An 11,384-nucleotide genomic window follows, 5' to 3' on the forward strand; every position below is an offset into this window, starting at 1 on the left:
ATACATCATGTGGTTATGAAAAATCCAACACAATTTAACTCTTACACAAATGCCAGTTATTATCCTGTAAGGAAAAAATGTTCTTGCCCTAAACTACAGATCTCGTGCAGTACTTGTAAATCTGGCTGCCCTATACTTGGTTCATCACGTAACCCCTGACCAACCAAAGACAGAGGTTACCTAGAGGATACAAATGATCATTTTCTTTAGTAGAACCTGTAGAGGTAAGGTGAACCCAGAAATGTTTTTTTGGACATTATTTTGGTTTCTATGTAAGGCAATCCATAAAAGTATTTAAAATAAATTATGTAATGATGAGGAACACTAGACGGAAGTCTTATTGGTGGAGAAAATAACTAATTTACCAACAAATTACTTTAAATTTATATTCAGCATTGTTGTTGTTAGCACAAAAATAAAGATCTGTTGATTGATACCAGATTTCCTGGAAAGTTCTTAGCATAACACATGAGATAGTAGTAGATGTTACCCGCTCTATAGGCATCTTCTGTCCATCACATAATGGCAGCCATCCTGATATAAGGTCCCGGTACACACAGTGCCTGCTAGAAAGGGAACAGTCTTTTCTTTAGGATATAAAGTACAGTCGCCAAAAATAAAGCGAGCGCCAGGAAAATAAGTAACTTGTCCGTCAGTTCGCGTCGATTATACTTGGTGATGAGTTTTCGCCCAAGCTGAATAGTTCCAGACATGGATTTAAACTCTTCATTTGCTTCTTGAATAGTTCGGGATGAGGTCCCTAAGAAGAAAACAATAAGGAATGGATAAGTCTCACCACTGCAGTACAACATAGAGAAAACCCTTTACCTGTTACTTCTCCCTTAGCCTTTTCAATATTGTCATATTGTAATGACCAAATATCCCAATTTCAGTATTAAATGATGCCCTTTGAATATCCCAGTTTGTACATATATTTGTGACATGCAATAAACATGTTACCCAGTAACCAGTATATAATATATAAGAGCGGAGGTGCTTATATTATTTAGTCTTCATAAACATACACATAGGGGGAGATTTATCATTAGACCGGCTCCTTGGGACAGGTCTATGACTGTCTCTGCTGCTCATCAGATTCATTATAGTGGCTTTGGTCACTTTGTAATAAATGTTCTTATGCTCTATATATGTCTGGGAGTTTTCTTTGAAAAAGGTGCAAAAAAGGCACAAATTTCACCTAAATTCTTTTTTGCTACTTTTTTTTTTAATAAAAGGCGCAAGTCATAAATCTGGCTTTGCACAGCATTGCACTAGCAGTAGCTCTATGTTTACGCCAATTTCAACGGCCATATCTCCTGAACGCGGGCATCTAGAAACATAATAATGTATGGATACATAACAGAAACGGAGATATTCACCCTTAAAGTTGTACTAACGAAATGATCTTTACGAACAGTTTTAAATTACCAATTGTAACTTTTGTAATTGATGGTGCAGGTAGATTAATGGGATCAAAACCGATGACTTAAAGGGAACCTACCACCACAAATCTACCTATAAAGGTAGATTGGGTGGTAGGTGGATCAATGGGACGTGAGGATTAGCCCTTTTAAGGGCTAATCCTCACGTCCCCACACTTTTTTGATAACTTTTATTACACATATATTCAAATTTACTTATGCGGCTACTGGGGCGTGGAGTAGCCGCATCTGAGGTTACACGAGGCGGCTACTCCACGCCCCGGTAGCCACTTTACCCCTCCTACTCACCCATCTTCGGCGCACAGCTCCGCGTAGCTCCGCGCCCTCGTCCGACGATCCTGCCGTTTGCGCAGAAGAGCAGGCCCGCGCGGTCACTGCTCCGAAACAGGCGCGGGCCTGCTCTTCTGCGCATGCGCAGATGGCAGGATCGCCGGACGAGGGCGCGCAGCTACGCGGAGCTGTGCGCCGAAGATGGGTGAGTAGGAGGGGTAAAGTGGCTACCGGGCGTGGAGTAGCCGCCTCGTGTAACCTCAGATGCGGCTACTCCACGCCCCAGTAGCCGCATAAGTAAATTTGAATATATGTGTAATAAAAGTTATCAAAAAAGTGTGGGGACGTGAGGATTAGCCCTTAAAAGGGCTAATCCTCACGTCCCATTGATCCACCTACCACCCAATCTACCTTTATAGGTAGATTTGTGGTGGTAGGTGCCCTTTAACTGGTCCCTTATCTATTAGGTCTCATGTACACGAACATATGAACAAACAGTCCTTTGTTTGTGGCCTTTTTCCTCAGGAAATGAGCGGCTGCACCAGGATCTGGGCAGGAACATAACCTGCTCTATAACAGGAGAAGTTACACTAGACACAGTGAGACCGCGTACAATAGATGCCAATGGGGGCTTTGAGCTGTTTGTGCTGCTAGCTTGTATGCAGAGTGGCCAATATAATCTAAGATTACGCTTGCCAACCTAAGATTATATTTAGTTGTCAATGCAATACTGCAGACACAAATCGGCAGCAATACCATCAAAACTGAAACTAGTTGTTACAGGAAGCTTCTGATATAGGAAAAGTGATTTACAACAGTAGTGGGAAGTAAGGGTTCTCCTTACGGAGACTGCCAATCAAGGCTGCCCTGTAAAGACTTCTAACCATGGATGCTCAGCCGTACCTAGCGTATGCATGGTCACTTCACTCTGCTGCACCTGCTGGGACATCATACGACTGATGCTCATCAGGCTCTCTGTGATGCCACTTGCAGACTGAGCCAGGTTTTCTTTTGTTACTTTTCTGGTGGAGAATAAAAAAAATGACAATTCCATTTGTAACACAAAATAGCAATAAGCATATTGTACTGAAAAAAAAATGCCTTAAGAGATATTAAGTTCAAAACGTCTATATCCAGAAAACTCTTCTTAGAGTTGAGTATAAGTTGGGTATTTGCAAATATCTAAATTTTTTAAATATTAGCCTATAATAATAGTTCCTTTAATTATATAGCGCACACTGATTATGCAGGGCTACACAGAGCTTGGCATATCGTTCCCTGTCCCATGGGGCTCATAATCTAATCAACCTACCAGTATGTTTTGGAGCGTGGGAGGAAACCGAAGGAAACCCACGCAGACACGGAGAGAACATACAAACTCTTTGTGGATGGTGACATGGTTGGGACTTGAACTCAGGACCACATTGCTGCAAGGCTGTAGTGCTAACCACTGAGCCGCCGTATTTCTGAGACTTTTATAGTAATGACCCATACCTATGATACACAATCAATATAATATCATCTGGGGTTCGACAGATTTCAGTGTAAGCAATGGTATAAGGCGTCTTGTCGCTGTACCTTTCTGGGCCAGTGGACAATGTTTTTTTATGTCACACGCCGATGCAATACTTTGCATCACCATAATAGCCGGGGTGCCTTCTGTCCTTGCCAAATTTGTATGTCTTATTCATATGTGATGCCATGTATTTCTTCTTAATGTGTTTCACTTCTGGCATTGATTGTAAACTATATACATGCAGAGTCTATTGTGCACTTTATTTGCTTCTTTGTTAAAATTTTACTTGTAAGGAAGGGGGCAGTTTCTCCCCCCTATCTCTCTTCCAGGTCATGTTTCGGGGGTAGGGGGGGATGTAACACCAGTCTCCCCTATGTTCATTATATCATTTGAAGTGTTAACATTTTCTTTCCACTTTTGGAAGGACTATCCTTTTGCACTTTACAATTTAACCCCTTCCTCCTCATAGACTGTAAGCTCTTACGAGCAGGGCCCTCACACTGTTTGTCTCAAATGACTATGTTATTACTCTGTAGTGTCTTATATTATTTCTTTATGTCCCCCATTATCTGCTGGATATCATGGCGCAATATAAGGATAAATTATTATTGCAATGCCCATTTGTAACTATCTTTTATTAAACCTGATTGCCAATGTCGCTTAAATGTGTCAATGCCAAGTAGAGAAGCAATGGCTCAGTCTCTAGAGCCTTCCTCCTGGGCACTCATAAACTTGAGTGGGCAAACATGACAGCTATTTAAAAGGCATCTGCCACTGGAATGAAGGATTGTATGCTAATGAGCCTGAGGGGATCATTTGTGTTAGGTGTTAATGGAGCCTGGAGCCCTTCAGGTTCATTTGCATACAGCCTTTCATCCTGGTGGTAGATAAAAGTTATCTTCAATTGGAATTATTAGAGTGGTAATTGAGGGTGCATTCACACGTGGCGTTCAACGTATGCGTTTCCAAACACGATGCAACAGCTGAAGAGAAATTTGCCTAATTCAATTGCTGCTAATTTGTGTTTTACAAACATTACGTTAACGCATTTGTGTTTCTGCAATGTAAACATATGCGTGACCTGTAGCGTTTTGTAAATGTTAACAGAAAATGAATTACCGTATTTTTCGGCTGATTAGGCGCACCGGAGAATAGGGCGCATTAAGAATAAAGGGCAGCTTAGAAGTGTTGGTGCATACATAAGGCGCACCGGATTATAAGGCGCAGACGGCAGCTTGAGATAGAAGAGGGACCGGGGGCGTGGTTTTGATTGCTGAGCAGAGAGGCATAGAGGTGACTCAGCAGCGCCACAGCAGTGGCAGAATGCCTACGACGAGGGACATGTTGAAGATTGAATGCCCCAGGCCCCCGCAACTCCCGAACTTGGTGCCGATCACGCCAGGAGATAGCAACCAGGAGAAGTGAGCGACCCCCACGAATAGCCGCAGCAAGGACACAGGGAGCAGAGGTAAGCGGGTTAGGCGGCAGATAAAGAAGCGCTGTGGCTATTTGGCCCGGAGCTCTTCCCGATTCATACATTAGGCGCATTGTACCGGAAAATACGGTAGGCAAATCTCTCTTCATCTGTTGCATTGCGCTTTGAAATGCATGCGTTAAACACCATGTGTAAATGCACCCATATGGGTGATGCCAAACATTTAGTTTTTGGTCAGTTTTTAAGCATGCGTTTTCAGTCCGTCTTGAACATGCATGCGATTTTAAAATGCATAGTTTTTTGACCGTCTACCATGCGTTTGGCTGCTTAGAACCTGTTTATCTATTAAGATATTCGGGAAAAACGGCCAAAAACAGATGCGCTTTTAAACGGACTGAAAACGCATGCTTTAAAACTCACCAAAGACGCCATGTGTGGCATCACCCTGTATGTACAGCTGACAACCACAGGCCCATACAATCCATATGCCATATAAATACAGAGCACAAACTCTGCAGAGATGATAAATGATGCAATGCTGTTACATATTGTAATAGATTAGTAAACTTCCTTCACTCTGTAATTACCTCTGCCTTGTAGTGTCGCCTCCATCGAGAAGTTCATCCTTCTCAGCGTTATCTATCGCCAGCTTACAGGAAAGATTTGCTTTTCTCCACACAGTCTGATTGCTGAAAGGAAGATGTTGTATAAGTGATTCAATAGTCTGCATTGCAAACAGGGGTTTGAAAGTTTGGAGGTTTCCAGTGGACATAAATCTGACCATGGTCACACAGGTGCACGCTCTTTTTATCACACAGCTCTGATTACGGTCTAGTGCAGTGATGGCAAACCTTTTAGACACCGAGTGCCCAAACTGCAACCAAAACCCATGTATTTTTCGCAAAGTGCCAATGGGCCAATTTAACTTATTACCCCCTGCTCTTTCGCAGGTTTGAATTGTATAGGCCCCCGAGGACACCAATACAGTAGAAAGAAGGAGAAAAAGTTTGGATTATCATTGTAGCTTCCTTCTAGGGTCCTGGGCTGCCTGGGACTGCAAGAGGCCTTAAGTCCTGTCTGAAGAACACTGCCCTTGGGTGATGGCAAGGGTGCCCATTGAGATGGCACCCGTGCCATAGGTTCGCCACCAATGGTCTATGCTATAACGAGCCGTGCACCTGTGTGACCATGGTCAGATTTCTGTCCACTGGACTACATAGATCATAGAAGCTTTTTACAGGATGACAGCAAGCAGAGATCCAGAGAACAGTGAGGAATTGATACAGAAAGTATATTAGAAAATTGTATGATCTAATTTGCCAAAGTGGGATTACCCCTGTAAAGCTATGGTACTGCTGCCTTGTAGGTTCAAGCCGAATTAACAAGAATAGTTTGTATACAAGATTATTATCAACCTTATAATACACACAGAGTTACATACCTGAGCATCTGCTTCTTGTGACACTCCATCTCCTTCAGCAATGCTTGCTTGTCAGACTCCTTGTCCTGTTCCCTGGCCATCTGATCCAGGTCCTTTCATGGAATACACAAACTGACAGATGTCACATTTTCCCCAGCATCTAGTGGTTTTACATCTGAATGGGTAACCAAATAAGGGTGGTGGCACACATGGCGTTTTGAACCCGTTTTTAGGCCACTTTGAAGCAGACCGTTAAAAAAAACAAAAAGGCATTCATTTTTTTGACTGATGTTGTCAGTCTTCCAGTTATCTTAATTAAGATAATTTGGAAAAGCGGTCAAAAACGGATGCGTTTTCAAAAACGCACTCGGTTTTTAACGGACTGCTTAAAAATGACCTAAAAAAGGGTTCAAGTCTGCCACCACCCTAAATGTGTGTGTTTAACAGATTTCTTTTTATCTCCTGGAGCTGGGGTGGCAGGTTCCATATCCATCGCCTTGCTATTTAAGGAGTTGTAATTCTGTGATACTAAGCCCCACCCCTTTGACTCTATAGTTAAAAAAAACTCATTCTAGACAGAAAATCAGATGACCCCCTATAGAGGTGACAGCTTATAGTGATGAGCTGTGTGTTGCAGATTTGGGATGTAGTTATTTATATTCATTTGTCGCCACTACACTACACAATACACTACTCCTACTCTAATAACCTCAGCAATGATGTCACTGCCACAAACTGGTTACATAGGGATCTTAAAGGGGTGTTCCCATTTCAGCAATTAAATGCTATTGTTTGTATAATGAAAAGTTATAACATTTTCCGATATACTTTCTGTATCAATTCCTCACAGTTTTCTAGATTTCTGCTTGTTGTCCTTCTATAGAGAGCTTCTATGTTTACTTCCAGTGGAATCCATAATCACACACGTGCGCGACTCATTATATCACACGGCTCTGGTTACTCTCTGTGATTTCTGTCCACTGGAAGTAAACATAGAAGCTTCCTCTAAAATGACAGCAAGCAGAGATCTAGAGAAGTGTGAGGAATTGGTACATACATTTTCATCATGACATGACATAAATGACATTAATTTGCCAAAATAAAAATACCCCTTTAAACTGCTGAGGTGTTCTCCTGTCTGAAGTAGTCTGGGAACTACTCCTCTACATCAGGGTTATAGTCCAGTAGTAATTCTCTTAACTTGATAATGCAGGCGTTAACATTGTGTAACAGTAATGTAATAAGGCAAATTACCTCTCCTCAGCTTTTGTAATGCGTTTCAAAACGCAACGTGTGAATGTGGCCTCAGGGTTACACACTTGGAAAGGTACCATCCATTATTTCTCATGCATTTTTTAACGGACTGCTTAAAACGGCCCAAAAACGGGTTCAAAAAGCCACGTGTGCCACCACCCTAAGCCTGACATCTGGTTTTAATGATTCCTAATAGATTTCAGTTTATTACCATACATTTTTTATTTCTTTTTTATGTCACCGCTTATAGTTTTCATGTTAAAAAGGCTGTATGAACACAATTAAAGCATCGTGCGGGAATAATTTTTAGAACAAAAGTTTGGTGGAGAAAATCTATGACCACATATTTCTTTCCTACCTGGATTCTTAACCTCAGCAGTCGGAACTTGTCCTTCACCTGTGCATTGAAATCGTTTAGTGTACTTATCGGACCTGTACATTCCCGGATATCCTATTGTAAAAAAAAAAATTCAACATAGCATAAAAATACATAACAAAAACTGAATTTAAAAATATAAATGCAGTGTCCAACAAAACATCTATCAGGAACATAAAGTGTTAACTAGATGCGCCCTCTGCTGTCTTGTTGGTGCAGCTCCTTGCCAGGCATGCCTTCCAGTCACATGTGGGCGAAGCTGCCAGGGGCTGAGGTAGAGGGAAGAGCTTCATAATCTCCCTAACCTCTTCATACATGTATCTATGCCCGGATAATATTCAAAACCAGTTTACCAGAACCTACATCAGGTCCTATAAAGAGACTAGAGAACTTGCTTGATCATGTAACTCCTCAATACATGTCCTTTAAGAAGAATTGGAATAAAAAAATGGTTGCATTAATAGATCTTCTATAAAGTTCTATAACTAGATAATGTCTGGTTCAGTCCATAATCTGCAATAAATCTGTGTAATTACAAGATGTCTCCTAAAATGAAATTCAGTTTTTAAATCAAATTTCCATTTTAATGTCATTTACACTCAAGTAAGTTAAAACTTGATAAATAATCCACAAACTGGGTTTGTCCCCTTACCGACGCGCGCCGTACTAGTAAGGCGCGCGTCATTTCCCAGTGCATGGAGAGGGCTTGCTAGCACCGCTCGCTGCTGTTTTCCCGCTGATCGCATTGCCGCCACCGGCTTCAAAAAGATGGCGCTGCATGGGCGCCGCCATCTTGCCGAGGATCGTCGCTCCCCGTGACGTCATCTAGAAGCGGCAATCCCTCGGCCATGAAAGCCTCGGGTCTCCAGAAGACCCGAGGCTGACTCATATTAACCCTGAGGAGGAAAATGCCCATTTACTGCCAATACTGTAATATGGCAGTATATGTTAGGATCGATCAGACAACCTAGGGTTAAAGTACCCCAGGGAGTCTGAAAAATAGTAAAAATAAAAAAAAGTTAAAAAAAAAATATATAGTAAAAAAAACTAAAAATTCTAATTATCCCCTAGAACTGATATAAATATTAATAAACAGTAAAAATCATAAACACATTAGGTATCGCGGCGTCCGAAAATGCCAGATCTATCAAAAAAATTTCCGTAATGGAAAATAGCGCCCAAAGTAAAAAATTGCACTTTTGTGCCATTTTAAAAAATATTTTTTAAAAAATCAGAGAGTCAGCTGATCAGTGGGGATCCCTAGTGCTAGACCCCAGTCCAATCTGATATTGAATTTCTATCCTATGAATAATTCATCCATTTCATAAATCTGGAAATCCCCTTTAGGCTGCATTCACACTACCGCAAGGGGGACGTATATACGGCCCATATACGTCCCCCATAGACGGCAATGGGCGCGGCGCCCTACGGTAGTGGTACGGTGCAGCACACGTGCGGCACCGTACCACTCCGTACCCCGTGAAAAAATAGGACATGTCCTATCTTTTCACGACATACGGCGCCGTGCGCCATGTATGCCTATGGAGAGGGGCGGGGTGAGCAGCGCTCTCCTCTCCCCGCACGCTGCCGTGTGCCCGCTGTGCTACGGTACGGCGAGCACCGGTCGTGTGAATCCAGCCTTAATCTGAGAGACAGCTTATGTTGCAGCTAATGTTGCATTTTGGTTACCTGTTGCCCATAGATTGCCCACTTCCACATCCTATATATCAATGATGGCGAACCTTTTAGAGACCGAGTGCCCAGACTACAACCAAAATACGATCATTTATCACAAAGTGCCAATATAAGCTGTAAATTGTTTTTGGTTTTCCTTTCAATCATACCAGCCACCAGAGGACACTGATGTAACTGAAAGCAGGAGGACAAATTCGGACTATCGCTGTAGCTTCTCTCCGGGGTCCTGCTGGGGCATGGGGCCAACAGGAGAACCTTCAAAGATTATCCGGTCATCTCCACACCTTTACGCTTTTCCTTCAGTCCCAAGCAGCCAAGAAATTCTAGGTGCCAGGGATCCAAAGTTATGGCTCCTATATTCCAGGATGTATCTGATACTGTCTTAGCCACTGAGGTGTCTCCTGTGGGGACAAATGAGATATGGCCTTGGCAACTCAAGGGTTAAAATAGCACTGAGATTAGTAAATCTAGACTTGCCTGGGACTGCAATTAGATTCTTTGAGTCCTGCCTGGTAAACTGTGTGCTAGGGAGGTAGCTTGAGTGCCCACAGAGAGCACTCTGAGTGCCACCTCTGGCACCCGTGCCATAGGTTCGCCACCACTGCTATATATGGTATTCCTACCTATGGCATCCATAGATCAGGTACCTACTTTTTCATGGCATCTTACTTCCCATGAATTTAGCACATAATTAGGCAGATCTGAATTATTTATTGAAAAACATCTTTGTGCATCCTAATGACAGCTGGGGTGCTTCACCTTTACCAGAAAAGAGGAAGAGACCTTCTGAGAAACTGAGAACCCTGACCTGAGGATCTGATATATTATGTATATGCATTATATGTATGTATATTTTGTTATAAACTTCCATTCATTCATTCATTTGCAGACCAGGAGAATGTGTAATACAAGTATAACGTATCCTAGAGGTCTAGCAGCCTCCCCCAGTACCTGGATCAGCGCTTTGATCTCCAGATCATACTTGACAATTTCCTGATGACAGATCTCGACGTGGACATCACGGGAAGTCGCCATTGCTGTTGTCTTGCCTGCTACAGAGCGCGACGTGGTACAAATACAAGGGAAAGCGTTCAGGCTTTGCCGCCACCTCTGCTGCTCTGCCGCCACCTAGTGTGTGGATAAGGTGTAGCAATGAGTCTTCTTACCAAGAAATTGTATAAATGTTCCAATAAGATCATCTATTATACTGTGTATAGTAAAAAGGTCACCAAAAGACACAGGACTCACTCTCTCTGCTTCATGGTTTGTGTTCACATCTTCTTCACAATTTCTGTTTTGCTGGTGGAGTGATTGCACAAGGAAACAAATTGTTTATGCATATGAAACGGCCAGGAGTTACTGAATGTCCCCCAGCCGCCCTGTGGTAATGATCACTGCATTCAGATGGTCAGACAGTATCAATAGTACATCCCTGGCCACCGCTGCCAGAGTGCGGGGTGGTCATATCCAAGGACATTTATTTATTTTCTAAGGGACAACATGGCTACAGTTATGGCATATTCTTTTCAGAATGTGAGAATCCAGATATAATGAGAGCTGTGCCTCCAGAACTCCCCCCCCCCCTTCATTTATCTTTCGCCACTTATAAGTCCTTTATTTCTCTTATTCTGAGCTTTGGTATTTGGCTGATGTTATGTATCAAACCAACATATGTGCATTGATACATTTTGTGTACAATTCCACTTAAGGCACATTTCACACAGCTTTGTTAACGTGACTCTGGGAGTGGAACTCTTCTGCATAATGTTTGATTTTTGAAAGGCTGAGTTGATAAATTTATTTAGGAATTCATAGTATCATAGTATATAAGGCCGGAAAAAGACGCAAGTCCATCAAGTCCAACCTTTAAGAATTAAATAAATGTTTTATCCCCATAACCCGTGATATTTTTGCTCTCCAGAAAGTCATCCAGGCCTCTCTTGAACATGTACATAGAGTCCGCCATAACAACCTCC

General features: G+C 42.3%; 1 protein-coding gene across 1 annotated transcript; it reads right to left on the minus strand.

Moving 5' to 3' along the window:
- Nucleotides 1–372: 372 nt before the first annotated feature.
- BNIP1 (BCL2 interacting protein 1) lies at nt 373–10,516 on the minus strand. The gene is made up of 6 exons (XM_072146166.1): nt 10,360–10,516; nt 7,696–7,788; nt 6,105–6,196; nt 5,251–5,352; nt 2,616–2,734; nt 373–760 (listed from the first exon to the last, which is right to left on the minus strand). The coding sequence occupies exons 1-6, from the start codon at nt 10,441–10,443 to the stop codon at nt 567–569; spliced, it is 684 nt and encodes a 227-aa protein (XP_072002267.1). The 5' UTR covers nt 10,444–10,516; the 3' UTR covers nt 373–566.
- Nucleotides 10,517–11,384: the final 868 nt, after the last annotated feature.

This window comes from Engystomops pustulosus, chromosome 4, assembly GCF_040894005.1.
Source record: "Engystomops pustulosus chromosome 4, aEngPut4.maternal, whole genome shotgun sequence".
Taxonomy (NCBI): Eukaryota; Metazoa; Chordata; class Amphibia; order Anura; family Leptodactylidae; genus Engystomops; species Engystomops pustulosus.